Source organism: Orbilia oligospora (assembly GCF_000225545.1).
Source record: "Orbilia oligospora ATCC 24927 unplaced genomic scaffold scaffold00006, whole genome shotgun sequence".
Lineage (NCBI taxonomy): Eukaryota > Fungi > Ascomycota > Orbiliomycetes > Orbiliales > Orbiliaceae > Orbilia > Orbilia oligospora.
The window spans coordinates 1,342,466-1,366,547 of NW_011645563.1; the positions used below are offsets into that span (position 1 = coordinate 1,342,466).

General features: G+C 43.5%; 8 protein-coding genes across 8 annotated transcripts; 5 read left to right on the plus strand and 3 right to left on the minus strand.

The window, feature by feature from the left end:
• Window positions 1-2,491: 2,491 nt before the first annotated feature.
• On the plus strand, window positions 2,492-2,905 carry AOL_s00006g408 (uncharacterized protein; the record flags this gene model as incomplete). Its single annotated transcript, XM_011119717.1, has 1 exon — window positions 2,492-2,905. One exon carries the CDS (start codon window positions 2,492-2,494, stop codon window positions 2,903-2,905), a length of 414 nt encoding a protein of 137 aa, XP_011118019.1.
• A 357-nt stretch (window positions 2,906-3,262) lies between these two features.
• AOL_s00006g409 (uncharacterized protein) lies at window positions 3,263-4,567 on the minus strand (the record flags this gene model as incomplete). The annotated part of the gene is made up of 1 exon (XM_011119718.1): window positions 3,263-4,567. One exon carries the CDS (start codon window positions 4,565-4,567, stop codon window positions 3,263-3,265), a length of 1,305 nt encoding a protein of 434 aa, XP_011118020.1.
• A 1,343-nt stretch (window positions 4,568-5,910) lies between these two features.
• AOL_s00006g410 (uncharacterized protein) lies at window positions 5,911-7,665 on the minus strand (the record flags this gene model as incomplete). Its single annotated transcript, XM_011119719.1, has 1 exon — window positions 5,911-7,665. One exon carries the CDS (start codon window positions 7,663-7,665, stop codon window positions 5,911-5,913), a length of 1,755 nt encoding a protein of 584 aa, XP_011118021.1.
• A 1,838-nt stretch (window positions 7,666-9,503) lies between these two features.
• On the plus strand, window positions 9,504-11,546 carry AOL_s00006g411 (uncharacterized protein; the record flags this gene model as incomplete). Its single annotated transcript, XM_011119720.1, has 8 exons — window positions 9,504-9,537; window positions 9,614-9,978; window positions 10,076-10,168; window positions 10,242-10,249; window positions 10,320-10,443; window positions 10,515-10,802; window positions 10,880-11,378; window positions 11,461-11,546. The coding sequence occupies 8 exons, from the start codon at window positions 9,504-9,506 to the stop codon at window positions 11,544-11,546; spliced, it is 1,497 nt and encodes a 498-aa protein (XP_011118022.1).
• A 1,210-nt stretch (window positions 11,547-12,756) lies between these two features.
• On the plus strand, window positions 12,757-13,230 carry AOL_s00006g412 (uncharacterized protein; the record flags this gene model as incomplete). The annotated part of the gene is made up of 1 exon (XM_011119721.1): window positions 12,757-13,230. One exon carries the CDS (start codon window positions 12,757-12,759, stop codon window positions 13,228-13,230), a length of 474 nt encoding a protein of 157 aa, XP_011118023.1.
• A 954-nt stretch (window positions 13,231-14,184) lies between these two features.
• Window positions 14,185-15,174, plus strand: AOL_s00006g413 (uncharacterized protein; the record flags this gene model as incomplete). Its single annotated transcript, XM_011119722.1, has 3 exons — window positions 14,185-14,262; window positions 14,327-14,965; window positions 15,016-15,174. The coding sequence occupies 3 exons, from the start codon at window positions 14,185-14,187 to the stop codon at window positions 15,172-15,174; spliced, it is 876 nt and encodes a 291-aa protein (XP_011118024.1).
• Window positions 15,175-15,318: 144 nt separating this feature from the next.
• AOL_s00006g414 (uncharacterized protein) lies at window positions 15,319-16,567 on the minus strand (the record flags this gene model as incomplete). The annotated part of the gene is made up of 3 exons (XM_011119723.1): window positions 15,319-15,608; window positions 15,679-16,367; window positions 16,434-16,567. The coding sequence occupies 3 exons, from the start codon at window positions 16,565-16,567 to the stop codon at window positions 15,319-15,321; spliced, it is 1,113 nt and encodes a 370-aa protein (XP_011118025.1).
• Window positions 16,568-17,357: 790 nt separating this feature from the next.
• AOL_s00006g415 (uncharacterized protein) lies at window positions 17,358-22,177 on the plus strand (the record flags this gene model as incomplete). The annotated part of the gene is made up of 3 exons (XM_011119724.1): window positions 17,358-17,861; window positions 17,917-18,431; window positions 20,428-22,177. 3 exons carry the CDS (start codon window positions 17,358-17,360, stop codon window positions 22,175-22,177), a joined length of 2,769 nt encoding a protein of 922 aa, XP_011118026.1.
• Between the last annotated feature and the right edge of the window lie 1,905 nt (window positions 22,178-24,082).

Here is a 24,082-nt window from a genome sequence, read left to right on the forward strand (position 1 = left end):
TTAGATGTCAATGGTACATACTCCTCAGCCGCAAAATTTAAAAACTGGCGTGAGGGCTGAACGGGTTTTTACAGTCCTGCTTAGCCCTTGTGATTGATCCCTTCAAAAATAATGGTAATGATGATAATGATAATCTTCAATTGAGGAAAAATTTACCCTCTTCGACATGTCTTGCCAATTGCCAAAAACCTACCTCGAACGACGACGTAACCGGATTGCGAATTGACTTTTCAGCCGTGGAATTACTTACGTGTTTATCCAACCTGTGCATGTGCATACATACATACATAGTATACATGTTTGATTCTATGGGATCAATGCAATATGCAATATCGTGGATTTCCAATTCAAACTTCATTATATAAGCTGGCAGGGTTGAAGGTTTCGTGTAACCAGCAGTCTTTTGACTACACTTCAAATCTCAAGCTCGGATTCGACTGCCTATAAAATATAACATCTCGAGTCCTCCTCTTTCAATATCTCCAATTGACATCCAATCAATCAATTACCTATTATATAATATACTTCTCTCACCTATATTTATATTTTAAATATCACTCGGTATCATATACCAAAAACCCATTGATACATCCAAACATCAATCAGGCAATCAAATATGGCTGCAAACGAACAACTTCTCCCCTCAAACACCGATACCCACCACGGTCAATTACAATCCAGCAGCCCCCAAATGACCTACCAAAGACAAGATCCCATGCAACAAGAACAATCCCAAAAAGCCGCCCAAAAGGCCGATAAAAAACAAAACAAAAAGAAAAAGAAGGAAAGAAAAGAACAAAACGACGGATATTCAAAAACGGAATGTTGCGCCGATTGTCTTAACGTCTGGTCCGGTTGCTTCGAATCATGCATCAGAATTATAGCCTGCAGAGGATCGAAAAACGGGGGAGGAGGTTGTAATTGTGATTGTGATTGTAATTTCTGCTGCTGTGGTGATTGTTAAGGCTGTCTTTTTTTTTATATGTTTATAATTTTAGCTTAGGCATCTACGTCTACTTGCTCGATATTATTTTGTATCATGGTATCATATGACCAGGCGTCATGGATATTATGTAATATCGAGATCGAGATACGAGGTTTTGGGAACGTTATATGGTTCGATTGGGAAGGAGGTACTTCTATATACATACATTCTATATACTCCACTGTTATGTAATCCGAATTTGATAGAAAATCTAGATCTATTTGCTTTCCTTTCTTTCTTTCTTTCCTTCACATGTTTATGACATAAATCCCCATGAGTAGACGCAAGTGGCTTGCAGTAGTGAACCTGTTTACGCGCTTGCCATGAAGGCTTTGCAATGGCTAACATGTCAAACTCACTCGAATCATGCCGGAATCGAAAGGCAGGACCCCCTGAGCTCCGAAGCTAGCTTTGAAGCACTAGTTATTACTAGTTCCCGAGTAGTTATACGAGATCTATCGTTCGAATTCGAAGCTGAAGGGGTTGTTCCGTTTATCACCGCCAAGGCGAACTCGAAATCCAACATGACCTCGTATTCACTTCAGCTAGAGCTACCATGTATGGGTGATTAAATCGATTTATCTTTTAAAAGACACTACTACATTTTATTTAATTATTCTTCTCAAAAAATTTTTTTTTCTATATTTTTTGGTTTTGTTCGTGGAGTTGTGGGAAGTTTCGAAATTCCGATACCGTAGAAAACGGACAAAGACATGCATATGGTGGAATTGGGAGAGAGAGAGAAAAATCTTAAAACCCCCCCGATGTCTCGCTGTGTAACAAGTATCGTACTCGCCTCAGCGTTCCAAACTAAAAAAACCTCCCCCCAACTGATGACAACATTTGTTCTTTCTTTATACAAATTCCCCAACTACAGTAGTTGATAAAATTTTACAATTGTGTTCTAAAATTTAAATGATGCGGGGGGGCTTTGCTGTAAACCATCTGGCCGATTGGGGGGTGAACTGCGCTTTCGACCCCCGTAAGAGCTCGAAACAGGGCCAGGTACCATCCCCAAACCCTTGAAAGATTTTGATCGACTTCCTGATTTGTTTTAACTGTTAACCAATTTCGAGATATCTTACTTATTCTACAACATGCATTTTTGTTTTTTTTCTCTCTCTCTTAATGACTAACCAGGAGTAAGGATTATTTGGGTATGCATGTAACTGTAACTGTAACTGTAGGGCTGTGAAGTGTTCCTGGAATATATAAGTCTTTTGATAGAAGGTGTATATGATATTTATATATAACCGGCGGGCGATAACATCGAACATTGGAATTTCTGATTCGAATTCTTTCTATTCTAGAAATATCATCTCATCAGCTATCATACCTCTTCTATATTACATAAAACAGCATATCCACATTCAATCTTCCATTCGAATTTCTAAAAGAAGCCTTCTAGGAAAGAGAACATCAATTCGAATAAACAAACCATTTATACCCTTCAAAATCATTCTTACAAAATATCCAATTGATATATATAAAATAATATCCTCCAAAATGCCGGCTTCAACAACATCCCAACAACCTCCTCGATTAAAGCCAGAAACTCATCGTAACTATAATAACAATATCCGCACCGAAAGGTCGCCCACACCCCCTCGATCCTCCTCCTCTCGAGGTTCTTCTCGAAGTTCCACCCGAAGCGGTCCAAAATACAAACCCTCCCGGGGACCCACATATATCCCCTCTCAACCGATGTCAAATACACCACCTACTACAAATAACACAACAACAACCACCACAAACAAGCCTAAAACTCCTGCTGAAATCCAAAAAGAAAAAGAAGGGGAGAAAGAGAAGAAAGGAGGTTGTGGAGGATTTTGTTGTGGAACGATTTTTACGGATTGTATGGCGGTTATTGGGGCTTGTTTTGGGGCTATTGGGGCTTGTGTCTGTTGTGCTGCTTGTTAAAATTAGTACTTACGACTGAGAAGTATATATAATGATTATATGCCGGTGGTTTGTGAAGGTGTTTTTTTGTATATAGAAAGTGTGCTTGTTTCTTTGTTTCTTTTCTTTTCTTTCGACTTGGTTTGTTTTTAGAATATAAGGATACCCAGACATCATATCATTAATGCATTCCGAAGGTTATGCCGAATATATAGTATGATAGTATAGTTATGAGAATATCAATAGACATTATAATTACATTACATTATATTACATTAGACCTGGTTGTATGTTAATAAAGTAGAGAGCAAGCAATAAATGCGGAGAGAATATTATAATACCGAACATCCAGCGAACGGATCGAATGGATATAAAGTATCAAACCCGTGAATCAACCTCACCACCCCCTTCCATTGTCTCCTCGTCCTCAAACGCCTTATACCTCGGCAACGGAAAATCATCACCATCGGCATCATCAAAAAGAATCCCTACAAGCCTACTAATAAGCCACGGCGTCCTCACCACCTTCGAAAGCGCCGATCCCATAATACTGATCAAAAACCTATGCCCCGCCCCATTAGGATGTACAAACCCCGGCAACAACGACGGAACCTTCTGTTGTTCCTCCACAAAAGGTCGAAATAGACTTTCATACCTCTCAAACGCCTTTGACGGGTGTTCCCCTTCTTCCAGTTTACTAAGTTCCCCGGCAAGGACGTATGCTCCGTTAATTGCAAGCGAAGTACCCATCCCCGTCAGCGGTGTCGGTGCGTATGCCGTATCACCCAGACAGACAATCCTCCCCGTAGACCATTTCGTCATTTTTATCTGCTGCATAGCTTGGAAGTAAAAATCCGGTGCGGTGGGGATCGAATCCAAAAGTCTTTGAGCCTGCCATCCCGCATCTGTAAATTCTTTCCTTAACAACGCCTCCTGTGTTTTTCTATCCCCCCTGGCAGCCGTAAACCATTCCTGTCGATGAGCTTCGTTCAAGGGCATGCGGGTGAACATGGCTCGAATGGTACCGTAAGGGTCAGGTCTCAAACTCACGAGTCTACGTCCCAAAGCCGCGTAGATGTTCCACCAGTCGTTATCGGTGGGGATTCTCGGTATGGTCCAGTATACCGCGAACATGTCCTTATCCACGACTTTTACTGTTTCAGCGGGGAAACATGATTTTCGTAATTTGGACCATTGACCGTCCGATAGGACCAAAAGATCGTAGGTTTGGACTTCTCCGTTGCTTAATTCGACTTTAACACATTGCCCTTCCGTATCGTTAGAAATAACCTGTTTAACCGTAGTATCGAATAAATAAGTAACATTAGGATGATTCCTGGTAGCTTTATAAAATACGGCCGCTAGATCTCCACGAAGGATTTCGAATTCTGATGTGAAGCTCATGGATCCGCTGTTCCCCTTCTGAACGGGGAACGGAGCGAAGGGACGGCCCTTGGGGTCTATGAGTTGGGTTCCCTTTTCTGTGGTGTTGAACCGAAGGATTTCGTCCACCAGTCCCATCTTTTTGATGACCTTTCGGGCACTACCTTGGATGTCGATGTTTTGACCGTGAGGGAGGATGCATTGTGCTTTTTCGACGGTGGTGACTTTGGCACCGGATTTGGCGAGGAACCAGGCGAGGGAGGGGCCGGCTATGCCTGCGCCGCTGATGAGGACGCGCATTATATATAATTTATATATTTAATAGAGTGAAAGAAGGGGTTTATAAGGAAAATGTATAAACTTCAAAGAAAAAGTGGGTAGATTAATACTTATACTTACTTACTTACACTCCCACATATTTATATTTATACTCTCGCGTCTTGAATTCGAAGGGGGTCTCTTTTGTACTACATTCTATTTCCAACACGTATCATATCATATCATACCAGCGTTAACGGAAAAATCGTTGACATCATGACTCAAAAAAAAAAACGAAAAAGTCGGAGAACTGATGTTGCGACTTCTCGGTCCAGTCGGCGTCCCGATGTGGAATGATCAATAGTTAACGGTGTTATCGGTATGTTGATTTGCCAATATTTAAAAAATATGAGGCTTAAAATCTTTAAACCCCGAATGATCCTTTTTATTACCGGGGTTGTTTTGGTGTAAACTGGTATTTGGATGGGAGTCCGCGGTGTCCGTTTCGTATTTGTTGCATATTGGAAGGCGTTCGAGTCGATTTGATTCGTGTATTTTATTGGGCGCCCGTTTTTTTGATGGTAATAGATTGGGTGATATATTATGTGGTCGGGTATAGTATAGAAAAGGGATTCGTAAGCTGGCGACGTATTTGGACGAAGGAACTTAATAAGAGGAGGATAGTGATTGCGTATAATGTCGAAGTCCTAATTCATATTCATATTCATACTTGGTATCCGGTCCTTATCGAACAGCAGAATTGCTTTGACGAGAAGTTGTTGCAGTTTGTGGCAGACGAGTTGACAACACGCATTCTAATATTCTCAGCTCAGGACGGTCAGTCATTAATATGATGTTCACTATATTCGGATTTTGGGTATTTACGTACAAGTGAAGTTTGTTAGTAGGTAAGATGGTCTCGCGGGACACTTATGATATATTTCTTTGGCCATGCATAGTGTGAGTAAAATGGTGTTCAATGGTGTTTTTTGGTTCCGGTTAGGTTTGAATGTTACCCACGGCAAGGCTACCAACGTTCGATATCATGGTATACGTATATTACGACAAGGAAAATGAAATACTTAAGTATATATATTTACGAACGCTGTGAAATTATCTTATAACTTCATAAGTTTTAGATGTAACTGACTAGAAAGTTTTGTTCCCAAATGAAATATCAAATTTGATTCGCAACTTATCGAGCTATTTAAAATTAAACAAAGAACAGTTATAACACCGACAAGTAAAGTACATTCGTAAAGTTATTTCATACCACCCTTTGATACACACCGCGCGACCGAACTCCTAATTTAAAGCAAATTCCCTTGAAAAAGAAACAAAGAATCATCTACAAGTAATTATAATGTTACACGATCCTATTAAACCTAATAGAGATCGTTATGTGCAGCCTTGATATCATCAGCTCCCTTCTCACCACACATATAAACCGAGTTCTGAATACGGCAATCAGGCATAACCGGAAGTGCCGAAGCATCAATAACCCTCAAGTTCTTAATCCCATGAACCTTGAACTTATCATCGACAACACCCTGAGTGATATCCTTAGAAACACGGTTAGTACCAAGGGGATGGAAAGCAGTCTGACATCTATCCAAGACAGCGTGTCGCATAGCTTTATCATCATCCAATGGCATCTCCCAAGGATACTCGGCAATTACAAGATCCTTGAAGGCTTCTCCCTTAGTAAGAACATCGTAGCTGAAACGGATACCCTCGCGCATAGCGATGATATCGAGTTCGTCGGCGAAGAAGTTAAGGTTGATGGCCGGTTGGACGAGTGGATCGGCGCTTTGGAGGGTGACTTCACCGGGGGCGGAGATGGTGCGGACTAAATCGACAACGACGCTGATGTGAGAACCTTGCTTGGGGATGGGGTAGTGCCATTGGAAAGCGGAACCGAACATTCCGACGAAGTCGAGTTCGAAGTGGGGTTGTCCGTGTGGAGAAAGAGGGTCGAGACCACCGTTGGCGGCCTTGCGACGGTTATATTCTGCGTCCTTTTCGAGATACTCATCTATACGTGGGAAACCTACGAGTTCGAGGAGACCGGAACCGACGGGGCCGGAGTGGTCTTTGGCGTAGGTGGACTTGGCGGCGAAGTTTTTCTGGTTGTTGCGGAGGAGGACGTCGTCCATGCAGAGGTCGTCTTTGACCTTAAGGACGAATGGGACGGCTGGGTGATCGATCAAGTTTTGACCGACGTGGGGGGAGTCGAGGAGGACTTCGATGCCGAAACTTTCGAGCTGGCTCTTTTGGCCGATACCGCTGAGCATGAGAAGTTTGGGAGACTCGAAGACACCTTGGGAGAGGATAACTTCACGATCAGCGTAGAAGCTGAGTTCTTCGCCGTTCTTATCAATAACAGTGACACCCTTGGCGGTCAAACTGGCCTTGTCGATGATGAGCTTCTTGCTATGAACTTCTGGTAAGATAGTAATGTTCTTCTTGGAATCGGGAACGAAGAGGAAAGAACCATTTCGGCGACCCTGGTAGATAGAGTCGACACAATGAGTGAGACCGATCATATCACCATCATAAATGTTTTCAGTAAGGGTCCCGCCCTGAGACAACCAAGCCTTAGTCAGAGCATCACGGAAAGGAGCCAATTCAGGGAGCAATTCGGCATGGGAAATATTAAGTGGGCCACCGGAACCAATCTTGGAAAGTTCGGTGGGGTAAAGACCCTCGTCGTCGTGATAAGTAGCCGACTTGCGAAGATAAGGCAAAAGCTTATCCCAAGTCCAGTCCGCGCCACCGTACTCCTCCATGTAGTCGAAGGTAGCCTTGCATCCTGGAATCCAGGTGAAGTAGTTGAGAGAAGAACTGCCACCAAGGGCTTTACCACGGGTGTTTGGCTTCTCGATACGTTCGTAGTCGTCACGCTTGACCATGGTGGTCTTGTAAGCCCAGTCGTGTTTGGAACCTCGAAGACCCATGGCGTTGGATGGAGTCATGATCTCTTCGATTTGCTGCGGGTTGCCGACACCAGCCTCGACGATGAGGATGGTGGCGTTCGGGTTATCGGCGAGACGACCGGCGACGACATTTCCTGCGGTACCACCGCCAACGATGATGAAATCGTAGTGGGCACCGTTGGAAACACTGGTAACGACAGGCATTTTGGGAGTAAGGAATTAAGATATTACTGAAGTATATTTATTTTTAAAAATGAGGAGAAGATTGGAGATATAAAAGTGAAGATTAATAGAAATCGAGGAGAGTATGGTTCGAATGTATTAATTATTACCAAAGAAGTAGCTGAAGTAGAATATTTTTTGAATAGATTTTAAATTTTGGGAAAGATAGAAGTATATATTAAATAATAAGAAGATGGATACTGAATTGTGGATTTGATGTGATTGCGATGCTGAAGATGCTGAAGAAGATGCTGATGATGTTGATGATGCTGATGTTGATGATGCTGATGATAGTATTTCCTCAACTCTGGGAAACATTTGATCTATTTATCTTTTTCTTCAAATCTTCATATTCCACAATATCCTCCTTTCAAACGATGATATCATATACCACTATCGATGCATCGTACGACAACCGTATCACAGACTCGGGTCTAGCTACGCATACACAAGCGGCATATTCGGAGAAACGGTTGACGTATATTCAACTTCCCATTCCTCTATCTCGACTCGGTATACCGAACTTTACTGCAAGGTGAACAAAGTACGAGGAAGAAGGCTAACTGAAGTAACCGTGCGACCGAATTCACCAAAGGTAGCCCATGTTCAACGTCTGCCGAATTCCCCCATTCTGCACACTAACGAATTTTCCACCAACCAGAATCCACAGAGTCGTTCATGTTGTACGAGGACGTATGTAATCATGCATATTTTAGCCCTACGAAAGGCTTCTAAGCAACATAGCGTACTGGGACCCTGGGATTCGGACTTTGCCAGGGTAGGCTCTAGTATGCGGAATCGAAGCGGAAACTTTAAAGTACTAGTATACTACTCTAGTCGCCATAGCGAAGGGGCAGGTGTAACGCAGGATCTATATTAATCAAAGTTGCTAACTAGTCCCTTTCAATGGGAGGAACGCTAGTGACGAAGTTAACTTGGATTCGGCCGGAGTTCGGATGTCGACGGAACAGCACCCAGTTTGGATGGAATGATTGGTTCGAGCACAGTGACGCGGTAACTAGTCCAAATCTAACCAGATTCGGCCTACAAGCGCGGACAGTTTCGGAATAGTCTGGGATGGGAAACGTTCGGGATGCATTTCCATGATTTTCAGGGCCCGTTGAGATTAGTCAACACTGGAAATTCGTACGAACTAAAGCTTAAAAGCTGTATTCCAATTAATACGTACGTCGAGAGAAAAATACCTGGGTAAAGTATCATGCAGGATTCCCGCATTTGCAGGGGCGGAAAGAGAGCGAAGGAGGTTTTTTATTGATACTACTGAGCTGAGCTCTTGAAAACAGTCCGGCGAATTAAGAATTTGATATTTTGGGCTTGTGATTGGCCGGCCAGGTGGAAGAATATAAGGTTGACCGGGGTGTATGCATAATGACATCAGGCCACATACGCGTTTTAGCAGCTATCGATTCGATATCGTGACACTATCTACGAAATACTTTGAGAAAACACTCGCGTCTTTGGGATACTGCGCTCGCTTCTATGTACTGATTCTGTATGTGGAAAATTCCATACTCGAGTCAGTTGGCTCGGATATCGGGAAATTCTGGAAAACTGGATTGAACGAATCGAATCACTGAGATCTCGTACGCGGTGCGCATATATATCGATATACTAGCAACGAACTGTGTATATTAAGGCCCGGATTCCCCAGCTTCTTGGATCAAAACCAATCATCAGCATCTCAATTGCAATCCATTGAAGCCAAGTCGACATCCAATCAAGAACTTTACATTCTATCTGCAAAACTTTCTATTTTTATATATTCACTTAATATTAATTAATACATCTGCATATTCATCATGGACACTGTACCTACATACACTGGGGCCGAAGGTAAGTGCCATATCTTCCAATTATATGTATATTCTTTGGATTCTAAATTAACATAATGGTATCTTCACCACTACAGGCGTTCCCTACGCTAGCGCCTCCACAGCTCAACACTTCGGCGGCAATAACATCAAGGGTCTCATGCTTCTCCAAGACACCCAACTTATAGAGACCCTCGCCCATTTCAGTCGTGAAAGAATCCCAGAGCGAGTAGTTCATGCCGCTGGTGTTGGTGCATGGGGAGAGTTTGAGGTTACACACGATATCTCCGAACTTACCGATGCCAAATTCCTCAATGGAATTGGCAAGAAGTCTAAAGTCCTTTTGAGGGTTTCCACCGTGGGACCTGAGAGAGGAGGTGCGGATACTATTAGGGATGTTAGGGGTTGGGGTATGAAGATATTTACTGAGGAGGGGAATCAGGATTTTGTTTTTAATAGTATCGTGAGTTTGACTCTTCCAATTAACGGGGCTTCAACGATGAAATGGATCTTAGCTGGGGGCATTTATTGGATAAAGCTAATATTGGATGTGAATATAGCCTGTATTCTTTGTTCGAGATCCTATCAAGTTTCCTTCTCTTAACCGATCTCACAAGAGGCACCCGGCAACTAATCAAGGAGACCCTACTATGGTAAGATATCAATATCCTCAATGTCTTGTAATTCTGTTTTAGCTGGTACTAGACTAACATCGGCTTTGCATAGTTTTGGGAGTATGCATATCCATATTAGATTCATCTGTTAAATTATCAAAGTAGTGGTTTACTAACAATATATCTCTAGTTTCCATAATAACAACCAGGAGGGAATCCACGCCATTATGGCCCTCTTCAGTGACCGAGGTACCCCCAAGACTGTTAGACATCTTAATGCCTACAGTGGTCACACATATAAGATTACCAAGGAGGTAAGTCATTACATCCCATAGCCCGAGGTTTACTCGAGGATCTATTTAACTCACTTATAACTTTATGATAGGACGGAACATTCCACTACGTCAAGGTCCACATCAAGACTAACCAGGGTGTTGAAACCCTTACCAACGATGAAGCGACTAGATTAGCTGGCGAGGCGCCAGGAATCCATGGCGTCGACCTTTACGAATCCATCGCCAAAGGTGACTTCCCATCGTGGACTTTCTTCTTCCAAGTCATGACCCCAGCTCAAGCCGAAAACTACCGCTGGAATATCTTCGATATGACCAAAATCTGGCCACACTCCGATTTCCCACTCATCCCCGTTGGCAAACTTACCCTTAACAAGAACGTAAGTCCTATTACCCTATCCTAGACTATTGTCATTTCGAGTGTAATTAATAAATTACTGACGATAATAAAAAAAAGCCTGGAAACTACTTCGCCGAAATCGAACAAGCCGCCTTCTCACCTTCAAACATGGTCCCCGGAATCGCCCCCTCCGCAGATCCACTGCTCCAAGCCCGCATGTTCGCCTACAACGACGCAGCCCGCTACCGTCTCGGCGTAAACTACCAACAACTCCCCTGCAACCGCGCCGTCTCCCGCGTCTACTGTCCCTTCCAACGTGACGGTTCCATGACATTCACAGATAACTACGGCGGCGATCCAAACTACATCGGTTCAGATCTCAAACCGATAAATTATAAAGGTAAATTCGGAGCGCATGGGTATAAAATCGGTGGACACGAGGAATGGATCGGTAGTGTCGTTGGGTTTACGAGTGAAGTTGTGGATGATGATTTTGTGCAGGCGAGGATGTTTTGGGATATGCTGGGGAAACAGGAGGGTCAGCAGGAGCATTTTGTGTATAATGTGGCTTGTCATTTGAAGGGGGCTATTCCGCAGGTTCAGGAGAAGGCACTTGGTAAGTTAGCTTCCGGGTTTTTTTTTGAGAATTTGTTGTAATGGCTTTGCATTGGGCTAACATTTTGATTGTGATTTTATAGGTATGCTTAGCAATGTCTATCCGGTTATTGCTGAGAAGCTTAGAGTTTCCATCGGAAATTTGAAGAAGGTTGCTCCATTGAACTAGAGGCGATATTGAACACTTGTTTTAAATTTTGGGGCGTTGGATTTTTTTATATTTGGCGTATATTGGTGTATTGGTGTTTATGGCGTTTACGGAGTGCTCTTCGGTATAATAATAACTACTAAAAAAAAAGGCTTTGAACAAAACTAGATATTGGGAGGGTACAATTCATTCATTCATCCAGGGAGCGAAATTTCTTTGTATAATAGACCGTTTTGGAGTTTTCAATTAAAATACATTTCTTGGGGATAACCTTTAACTTGTGCAGAAAACTCAAATATCAGTGCATACCTAATCGAATATATAAGGAAATCACCAGCAACTGATTTCGAATACTCAATTTAAATACCAAGCCCGACATACATACAAAAGAATGAATTCGCCTGCCAAGTGCTTACCTTCACATCTGGGCAATTTGCAATTCAAAAAGTCGAACGAACTAACTACCGAACACACCCTCCGCACGCCAAGTAGTTAACAAAAAGCTTGGTACCCTGCACCGCCCAAGCTTGACGTAGGCGAGAAAGTCCCAAATCCGACCAAATCAGGAAATAGAGATGCCAAAATGTCGGTGTAACCGTTAGGCTTATGTAACTAGGTGCCCTCCTTTCGTTACTTAATCAAGTGGTCTCGTATAATTCGGAGCTTGGCATCCTCTGACTTCCTGTGGATTTCTTGGATTCTTTGAGGAGGCGCAATATGGGTGTTTTACGTGTTAGCTATTGTGGATCTTGTTCGGTTATTGGTATGGATGGTGTAGATTAGGTCGTAAGGGTTGAAGGGGTTTGAGGTGTTGGTTATGTATATCCGTGACGTTATATTTTTCTTGGGTAGAGAATTGGCATGCATGATCTCAAGGCTGGGAATTGGCGGTGAAGCTTCGTGGGTTAGCTGGGCTGGGCTTTTATGATGTCGGGATATATAAAGAGTGCGTCCCTTCCCGACTGGCATGCACATGCTGTGGATATCCTTTGGTTACGAAGAAATATAAAATACATCAACGATCGATATCGGTTCATTTACTGCCGCAGGCTTTATATTTATACCAGATTATTTTAGTGCCACCTATTGGGCTTTTTTTAAGAAAAAAACTTGAAGATAATATCCGGAGCAAAGTTACCCTCAAAAAACCAGACCTCTACTTGCTTGGAAAACTCGTTTCTTGATCTGGTTGGCTTCTAAAACGTCGCCTGACGGATTACATACTTCAAAAATGGAGGCTACAAGTCCCCCAGTCCGTTCCCAAACGATCCCGCCTCCAGCTCAATCTCACGACGAGACATACTATTACGAAGCCTATGAACCTTCTCAGGAAGAGGCACTTGAATTTCACAGACGAGCAATTGAGGCAGAACGTCAATTACAAGCACGTCAATTACAGGAGCAGTCGAACACTGGTCCGGATAAAACTAAAGGGGAGAAAGTTTTGGATAACTCCATCAAGGCAGCGAATTGGCTGATCTGGGGGGACGTCGGCGGGAAAGAAGTGAAAGAACAAAAGAAGAGGGAAAAGAAAGAGAAAAAGAGGAGGAAGAAGGAAGGGATAGTTGATAGTGAAGACGAGGAGAAGGATAAGAAGTCAAAGAAAAAGAAGGAAGGCGAAGAAAGCGAGTTGAAGAAAAGGAAGAGAGACGACGATGGTGTCGAGGATGATTGGCTTGTGGAAATACTACAAGTGATTGTATAGTTTGGGTATTATTCTCAAATTGAAACTTGGCCTGCTAGACCTAGCTTTGTTATATGTAAACTATTATGGTACGAATTAGCATGGAATAGAACGCTTCTTAGACCAAGAGTAGAATGGAAAATACCAACATTTGGGCTTGTCAGCTGAATCCTCTAGCCAGGAGGATTTATCAACCTTCTGCTATCCGAACACTGTAACCCCCATATAAACCCAGTACTCCAGCAAGTAACTCGAACAATCATACTGCTCTTTGCTATATCTTATCTAACCCACAAAATCACATCCTCCGACTGCTTGCTTCTCCGCAGGAATGAAACATCGGCATAAAGTTTAACGATCTCCTTGTCCCATTTATTGACTAGTTTCCTTTCCTCAGACGTAATCAATGGATCATCGAGCGCTGGTAACATATCCTTCTGTTCGAAGGCGTTATTAAGCATTCTTAGGATTATGCGACGGGAATCAATGTAGGTGAGTTTGTGACATCGGGGCATGATGCAGGACTTGTCGAGACCAGGTTATATTGATACGCTCCAAAATGATAATTAATAAGCTTCTGGAAGGATCTATTGAAGCCTACAATCGTGGTCGGAGGTTTGGCTTGGCCTTAGAACCCAGGGTACGACGAAGGGTGTTTGGATCCCAGATAAAAAGATCAGGAAATGAGCAAAGAGGCAATTTCGAAATTGAATATAGGCTTCGAATCCCATAGATTGTAAATATTCTCGTGGCTGTAAACGTGTCGAAGCGTTTAAGGTTGAGTCTAGAGGAATCCCAGCCAAACTCGGTTGCCGGGCAGGGTAGCTACGTTGCACAAGATCGTCAGCGGCGTGGTGTGTTGTGTCGCGTTCGGCTTCAAACTCTTCAGCTTGCGTTTCCTTGCTCGGCCTTTTCGACCACCTTTTCTGCAGCAATTGACACTCCGCGGGACACCAAACCTGTCAATATATCACGATGGGTGGAGAGCCATCATCACCAGGGTTTAATATTGGCCGTGATCCTTCACTAAGTCCCTTTACACGAGCGCTTCTAGTATGTGTCGTCCTCTTATCTATCTTATCTGAGGCCTGGCCCTGCTAACCTTTCAATCCACAAGGCAGGCGCCGTCGCCGGTCTCACAGTCGATCTAACCCTCTTCCCTCTCGATACTCTCAAAACTCGTCTTCAATCCTCGTCAGGATTTCTCGCTTCCGGCGGTTTCCGAAATGTCTACCGTGGTATCGGGTCCGTATTCCTTGGCTCTGCTCCGGGTGCAGCCTTGTTCTTCGTCAGTTACGAAGGTGTGAAAAGCTCGGCGTTTACAAAGAGTTATTTGGGAGGGAAAGATACGCCTGCAGCTTCAATGCTTGCTAGTGCGATCGGAGAAGTGGCAGCTTGTACGGTTCGAGTTCCTGTGGAAGTGGTGAAGCAACGGGCGCAGGCAACGGGCACTGGCAGCTCCTTGGCTGCTGTCAAGTATGTCGTAAACTTGGGCAAGGATCGGGGCTTGCTAGGAGTCTGGAGGGAAATCTACAGAGGCTATGGAGTGACGATTATGCGTGAGATACCGTTTACGATGATTCAATTCCCATTGTGGGAGGGCATGAAGAAATGGTGTGTTCAAGTCAGAGGTGGGGGTGATAGAAGGGCAAGTGGAGCGGAAAGTGCCGTTTGTGGAAGTGTAGCGGGAGGTGTGGCCGCTGCTGTAACAACCCCGTTGGATGTGATGAAAACGAGAATGATGCTGGCTGAAAAGGTTCGTCTTATTGATCACATTAGCGAGGGGAAATGCTAATATCGGGATAGAGTATATCCATGGCTTCCATGTTTAGGAAGATTGTGGCGGAGGAGGGAGCTAGGACCCTCTTAAGCGGAATCGGACCGAGAGTGATGTGGATTAGCGCTGGAGGAGCCGTGTTTTTGGGTGCGTATACAGGAGCGGCCAATACTCTTTCGGAGTTATAAGAACGAGAGGTAAGTGGTTATACAGTGCCTTGTAAATACTTGTAAATAGGAGGAGTAAATGGCGTGATCCGTCCGGCGATAGAATCTAGTGTGGCGTCCCTGCAGACTTAACTACCGTCCCTCTCATTGGTTGAGGTTACATCTCTACCGCTTCTTCCCAGCCGCGAACTTTTCGTGCCATTTGTTCTTCTTCTTGTTCGCCGGTGCCGCACCGCCCTCGCTATCGGTGCTATGGATGTACCGAATCACTCCTAGCACGGACCGGGTGTGCAAACCTTCTAACAACTTCAAATCCACGAACTTCTCGCACTCATCCGGCGCTTTGGACCGCCAGGCCTCCATGAACTCTCTCTCCGTGAATGATTTATTTGGATTAGATAACAGAATATGTTTACCAACCCATTTTGTTGTATATGGAGTGTCGTATGAGTATACTATGGAGATGATATTAGCAATAGCTCGAGCAGTTTATCTAATTCCAACTTTAATACAGAATCGACATACCCATACTACCGTCTTCGGTTTTCTTGCTCTCAAAAGCGCCCCGAATAACTGCCCTGATAGTATCAGGTGGGTATTCAAGATCTCCATCCTGCTCTACCAATTGATTAAAAAAATGCATTCCCATCTCGTCCTTATCGATTTCCTCAACTTGGCCACGACTGAGGACAAGGCTGATCAGAACTTCAAATATTTGCAGAGCTGTCGAAGGCGACAATCTCAGTGCCCAGTTATCAATCTCGAATGCGGTTACATCCCGCCATCCTTCGTGAAATTCAGCATCCGATACTGGCGTATTTAGTAGAATTTGGGATTTTGACAGAGGTTCTGAAGGACGATCTGGTGGTGATTCAAAGGATTTGTATTCGGTAAGTGCTGACTGAAGGAGTAACTCGGTATTTGGCTTCGAAGGTAGGAGTTCGAGGTGTGATGCGCATGTAGAAGTTACAATCATCCCGGGTTTTGAAGTAATGACCGGGTCGTCGACCATTTCGGTATCTGAGTCGGCATCATCTTGGTCTGGAATAATGGGGATTGGAACGGGTTTAAGTATGAAAATCGAGTTTGAGGAGTGCACACTCCGGATATTATAAGTTTCGGTAGCTGTAGTAAGGACGGCAAATGGTGTAGGTCCGGTGGGGGTAGTATTAGGGCCGTTGTCAATAGGTTTTGGAGGTGCTTTAATCTTGAGCCTATAAGCTTAGAAGTCAGCATACCACTTCGAACAAGTCATGTTGGAATCGTAGAAGATTGAGTACACTGGTGCCGAGCTTTGAAAGGTCGAATTCTCAATCAGGGAAAGTAACGATGGAGGTAGCTCGAGTAGGCGGACTGGAGTTTGTTCATGTGCAAAGGCCAATGGTATGGCCTTGCTATCGTCTTGAGTCGACATGATGGTTGTTGAGCACGGAAATTGGGACGTGAGCGTGGGGTGAGCGAGGTTGGCGACGCGTTTGATAAGTGGGTCCCGGGGAATAGATACCGGGGCCACCCCCGGTACTGGTGTTCTCGGGGACTATTCCGCACTAGCCACTATCCAACAGCCACCAACACAAAATCCTCAACCGCAAAAGACAGCAACACCTTGCAATCAATTACAATCAAACTGCGGCATCAATGGGCTGAAAGGAACGTAACGCTAATGAACAATGACCTTCGATAAAGCTGCAAGATGGGAGAAAATCCTGCAGTAAGGATGTTGTTAAAATTGATGAACTCGTCATCGAACAGCAGAGACATGAAAGCCGTGTCTTAGAGCTATCCGGCCCAGGATAGAGTATTACAGATTGTCTACACAGTTGTCCAATCATATGCGGACGACGAGAGGGTCATGTTCAGCATGTGCATTCGCATGCATATGCGGGATTGGCTGGCAGTCCCACCTTTTAATCCTCAACCACTGAGCAGAAGGGAGAAATGTCGGATGATACTCCCTTCCAAGCGAGATTTCTCTCGTTCGGATGAAGTATTTATATTTCATCTCGAGTGATTAAGAAAATATATATATATTTGCCCCGCTCTGTATCTTCTCTTCGCATCTTACAATTATTTATTCGAACTCTCAGATTTCTGAGTATAATCGCCATTGATCTCATTCTCGCTGCATATTTGTAGAGGCAGGTCTCGAACAAAGCCTAATTGGGCTCTCTATCTCACAATATTCACCTACTTGAGTATCCAAAATGACCAGCCGTGTCCATCTTCCCTTCGAACTCGATTTTAGTTTTAAACTAAAACGAGCCCGAAGACGGTCACAAGAGTACATCCCTCCTCAATACCCCTTTGGCAAAAGTCCCCTGGTCGAAACAACTCCATTGTCACCAAATACTCCAGTCGTCAGTCCTACTAGTACAACTCAAACCACGGCTCCATTCAATTTTTCAGGATTGGGAAACACGCAAAACTTCGTCCCGCCGGTAGAGCTTCCAGATAATACAGCAAATATCCCGAGACCTCAATATCAGAATGGAGCTCCAGCGAACGGACACTCCGGAGCTAGCAATCTTCGGCCCTCATCGTGGTCCGGAGCACATCCAGAACTACCACGAATAATTACAAGTCCGCCCACTATGCTTGGAAATCTAGAACCGGGGCTAGGCCCGAATAGATATCCCCAGTCACCGATGAGTCCTCCAGCTAGTCCAATTGGGAGGAATGAATTGGGACTCCTGAAGTTGTATAGAACTGTATGTTACCCCACAGATGCTCATTTTGGGCTTAGACGGCTGAATAGAGAAACAGGTCTTCATTATCGACGACTCCACTTCCATGATCTCCTCAAGCCATCTAAAATCAGCCTACGATCTCCTTAACGCTCTCGTCCCTCTTGTGACTGGAGTTAGTGAAAAGGCTGTCGAAATCCAATTCCTTTCAGACGATAGACAATCTCATTCTCAGAAAATCAAACCGGGAGATAAACTTCCAGCTGGTGAGATCTTTTGGCATGGTGTGACAGCCCGTGGAGGTGCTGCAATGAGCGCAGGGCTGAAAAGAATCATTAAACCATACCTAAGCGGTATGAGGAAAAGCAAGGTACTTGAGAAGGAAGGACTAAACATCATCGTAATAACTGATGGGAAGCGAAAGGATCGAAAAGATGTGGTAAAATATATCGTATCTGTAGCAAGGAAGTTGACGGATAAGGGGGCACCGCAGCACTTGCTTGGGATACAATTTGTGCAAGTTGGTGATGACCAAGGGGCAAAACTCTTTTTTAAGTCTGTGGATGATGGACTAGAAGAGCAGTATCAAATAAGGTAAGTGTATCCAAAATCAATCTACGTAACACCCATCCCCGTGGTTAGTTTACTAGGCACCGCTTGGATTGAGTTCCCACCAAGATACTAATAAGTCTGGGTTGACTAGGGATATTGTCGACACTGTGGTTCATACATTGCCCAATGTTCCACTAACAAAGGATTGTATCGAAAAGATCTTGCTTGGAGGGATTTCAGATGATAAAGACAAGATGACTATGATTTGATATATTGCTATCGATTTAGCTAGCCTCTGTAATATACGTAATATACTCGTGCACATATACCTAAGTACTTACATACCCTGTGTCTTCCGACTTCATACGTGTACATGCATGTAGAAGCATGTACCTCTTGTATTATTTAAAAAATCAAACAAAGACAAAATGCCCCTTACTTCCAGGTCTGGGTACGAGACAACCCTTAGTCTAAAAACCAGCCGCTCGAGATATAGATCGCCCTATCGCTATTCCGTAAATCCTAGGCTGCGCATGCGACAGTAGACTTCGCAAGAATCTCAGAATATGAAATTTGGCTACCACGGCCACGGTACCATTTCGTAATTATAATTAAAAGTGAATGTACAAGGGGTTCGTGTCCTGCCAGTTCGTAAACGCCAGGGTATATATACGTATATACCTAGAAATAATTAAGAATTAATTGAGCTCTGTGACTCGATCGATCGAGCTCAACAACTTCAATCCCTATACACAATTAATTACATATAATGGACATGCACATGTACCTTGGCCTTGACCCTAGCTTAGCAGCCAGCCAAGTGCGAACCGAGAGAGCGCAGAAACCTGGCCAATCAAAATATAACTTTCTGCGATTCCTGAGTTCGGAGCCAATCAAGGCGATGTATTTTTATTTTTTTTTGTTTTTGTTTGCGAACCACACGGTAGCCAAGATCAGGATAACGACAAAAGAGCTGAAGCTCTAGCCGCACGCGCACGCGGACGACGTCCGATGAGCAGCTGCGCAATCCGTGCGCGTAAACTATTTGGCTGGATGCCTGCTCAATCCCTAGTGCTAGTACAAGACTATACTCTGCCTAAGGAGTACACTAGTCTCGTACATACCCAGGGCGTATGCACTGGTCTTCCCAAACCAGTGGGAGTACATATAAACCGAGTTCTGGCCCTTCTGACATAGTTCTCATCTGTGTATCCTCACGACAAGCAATACAGTCTCAAACCCAAAATTTGCAAAAGTCCTCTCAGGATCCTCCTCAAATCGATCCACCACGCGTCTGCAAGTTATTTACTCAATTATCTAATTTATACATCAAAATTTATATCTTTACTAAGCTTCCTAAGGCGCTTAAGCCCCGAAATCTATTTACTTCTACATACCAGCTAATTATAAATTCATTGGCATATAAACACAACTGGCTTCACTATATTATACATTCTAAATCGCTTGATAAGGCGATTATATAGACACATCACGGCCTCGCAGAAAAGCCCTGTCAAAAACGCCATATTACGAAAAACCTTTTTGGAGGAACAAAATTCCAAACTTTGGTTGTAATTGTATTCGGTCATATAAAGAGTAACTTAAAAATGGCTAGTTGTGCCCAGTGCCGCCTTTCCGAACGCAAAAAAAAGGGTTGTACAAATCCTCAATATCGAATACTCGAGTCTGGATTAGGGCTAATCTTCTACTGGTTCTTGATACATCTATATATTTAGTGCACACCAGAAACTCGAACCTGGCCTAGTGAGCGTTGCGATTACTGTGTGACATCAGGCTATCCTTGCTCGGTGTTTATGAGTAAGAAACAATTGATGAACGTATCCGAAAGAGAACGAACTGAACTACTAGAGAAAGAAGTTCAGCGTTCAGCAGATGAAATGTGCGTATATAAGAGACGTATTTCTTTGACCCTCCATATGGCCATTCTCAAAAGCGCTGGAGCATTGATCCACTTTAATTAGTAGTATTTTTATAGAGCTTTTCGAGTTTGTGCTAATATAAATAACCTTCTCTGTAGGATATCGGAGTTCGACTGCCTTTACTATTTATTGGCTGAAGCTAAAGATCTTGAAGATCTGTCGCTCAGAGGACAGCAGGTTGCTGCTGTCCAAGTGATTCGAGCTGCTTCCAACCAAATCGAGAAAAAAATTGCAGAAGCTCGCGATGAAACAAGGAAAGTAATCGATCGACTTATTAGCAAGGGCGACAAACGGAATGCGTACTTACTGGCCACAATATCTTCTGGTAAGATCAGTTATGAACTGAAGATCATAGAGGATGAATATATGGCTGGGGACAAGTACATGGCGACAGCACGACAGCACAGCGTTCAGGCTTGTCTAGACGCAGGCATTGGGCTTCATTTCCGGAGGTTCAGGGGGCTTGGAACAATATCTAGGAAGGCGAGCTCTGCACTTGAGTACGCTGATAAACTGAATATCTCAAACATATCGCTTCTTTACAAGACCTTGGATACAGTTGGCCAGATCTGTAATGAAGGTCTCGAATACGACCCAACTCTTGCAATATTTGGCATCACTGAGTCAAAATACGAAAGGCTCTACGGCAATGGCTACCTATTTCAGAGGCTCTCTCCATTGTTCTTCACCGCGTTCTTCCTTAATAGTGAATACTTCCCTGGAACGGATATATGTGTTAACGACTGGCCAACTGTTCTATTTCAACCTCACGTCAAACCGAAGAATATTGATGAATACAGTGTCGAATCTAAGGCTCATCTAGCTGCAGCCTCTTATTTGGCGGAGAAGTCGTGCTTTCTCTTGGCTATTAACGTTATCCGTAACCATCAGTGGGAATACTTCGTAAAGTTTGAGTTAAATCTAGTTAACGACGCCCCGATCCGATTATCGATCATACTTCGCCTTTTCGATACTTTTGAGTACTTCATCAACCTTTATCATACATACTGGAAATTTCACAATGTTAAAAAACCTATTGTTCTGTCCTATCCGCCAACACTACCTGGGCTTGAAAGAGCCAATATATCAAACACACTAGATTTGACAGCATTTATGTTGGCAATCATCTCTTTCAGCCCGGAAGATGTCCTGTTTGGGAAGTTCATCGATCGCTTTCTCGACCCAGAGATCTCGCATTTATGGACTGGCCCGATCCAAGTCCGGTTGTCTTCCATTTCAAATCACGCATTCGCCCAAGACGAACCTATTGATGGGATATACTTGTGGCCAGTCCATCTTGCAGGGCTTGCAAAACACACCGATCTCTTCAAGATACTCTTTCAGACCTATAGCGCCAATCTAGCATCCACAGTCTTCACAGTAGCACTAGTGGCTATAAAAAATAACGATGCTACCCTATTTCCGCTTCTATCAAGTTTCCTCACCTCGCCAAACTGGGGCGAGCATCACACACGTTGGCTGTTCGTTTTTGTCACCAAACATGGCAGTACGGAATTGGCCCAATCTTTACAGGAGTTCCTTCTAGGTCCGAGCATGAGAAAACTGGAGGTCCTTCTAGTTTCGGGCACGAGAGAACAGGATTTAATTAGTTTGGAATCTTTTGCTCAACGCTCAATATCAAAGAGGTCCCTCCTATTTCTGACACCGATGGACCTCGACTCTTATGGAACGGATTCATTGCTTGAATGTGATCGTCAGAATCCGAAGGGAGGAACAAAAACTTGTATTACTGCAATAACCGCTACATCGAAGTCTTCCTCAACTATTTCTTCAAATAAAACCCTTTTATCCGTAGGAGGGATGACTTTTTCTGTTCCAAGATCTTGAAAATCGATATTGGACACAGCAACCATACCGAAGCGGAAGAGGCCCGAGGATGATGGGATCCTAGAGGAGAAAGGGGGAGGGGAAAGAAAAGGACTAGTTAACCCTTCACACCTTGGTCAAGACGGAACTCGGAATTGCAACTGTATGGGTGTTTTTGTTTTTATAGGGTTTTTTCAGTCTCCTATTTAAATGCAGGCTTGCCACTAGTATTACTGTTTTATAGGATTTGATTTCGTTATATCGACACCGGTGCGTGTATCCAGTACCTCGGGTACTCGTCAAGCGTGAAGGGCCCGTGGGTTTTACCTTCCTAGGTACTCATTAAGTAGTACTTAGTAGGTGATAGTTACATGCTGCCTCGTCACTAGTGACGGGCCTGGCGACAGAAACAAAGGTACTGCAGGCTGCTAGACTTTTGCCCTTTGAGTCGCCTGCGAACTCAGAAAATCAAATTAATTAAGCTAAATTCGTTTTTAAATTTAACACTTCGCCCCCAAAGTTGAAAATATCTTTGTTTCCGAGCAAAGGGTCGCTTTAGAAATATAAGATCTCGGAATTTATTGGATTGCAAAAAGTTTAGTAAACTGCCAGCCGTTTCTACAATACAGCTTATATGATGAAGTGCGTATGCACATATACTACCGGTGCACGGGTAGGCGCTGATTGAAGCATGGTGTTCCGAAGCGAGAACTGGCCAAGACCGAGCCGTCTTGCAAATTCAATAAGTCTATCCCACCGAGGATATCCATCCCAGCATAACAACTATGATAAGTATATAGCCACGTTGACAAAGAAAAAGAAATTGCAAGAAATTATATGCTTTGCTTAAATTGCGTGAATATTTTTCATGGAAGGTGCACTGAAGCAAATTTCGATTGGGTGTGACCCTAGGGTGTTTAATCATAAATCAAAAGTCTGCCGTCTACATGATAAAAGAGCAAGAAAAGGACCACGATACAGCCAAATATCTCGATCAACGGTAAGAAAACCATAGTAGTCGACTGCAAATGCAGAACAACAAAGACATTTCAAGTAGCACAGCATTCCGTGCATTCGAGGAATTTGATTTAGGAGGTACGTTGGTATAGTTATGGTGGTATAGTAGTGCAATAGTAGTCCTGCACTCGGGTACCCAAATGCCAAAGCTTGGTTTCGTATGATGTATGTGTACGATATACACTCGGGTGGTCACAATGCTAGTATACGGTCTTAGCTGTAAAAATCTGGAATGTTGGGGCGGGTTAGGCTATGCATGAACTGTCAGCTCAGGCTTTCAAGATGATTTTTGAAGTTTTTCTTATAATTATAATTATTGATAGAGCTAGAGGTCTTTGTAAAGTATTCTTATGAAATGAAAGTAAGTATAGATGGTAGAATACTGGGAACGGGACCAGTAGGAATAGATTCGTATGGAGGGTTATGACTTGTACCCGCATGCATATGCAGCTCGTTGCAATGATAGTTACTAGACCATGCGACGGATATCAGTACCCTAAATAAGTGAAGATTAAAAGATATCGAGAGTTCGATACGAGAAAAGAGACATGCAGTGGATTTGTCAGATGTAAAATTACTTCATAGTTTCTCCAAACGGTCATTACTCCGCTCTGCAATTGATTCTGTACTATCTACCTAGGCCGTATAATGTCAAACAAAAGCCGACCAAACCACTATAAGTATAGATGAAATTCCCTAGACCCGCTTTGCAAATTTGTCACTCGTCTAGTTTTCTTGCCATCGATATTCATAATCTTGCGCCCATATCTGTGTACCTTATCTGACATCCAATCGTATTTCACTTTCGATCAGTGGCTTCCGGGTGGGCAATTCTTGAATAGATTCATCCCGATAGCCTAGTTCTAAAACGTTTTATCTATAAGTCCGAAGGATATCTATGAACCTGAG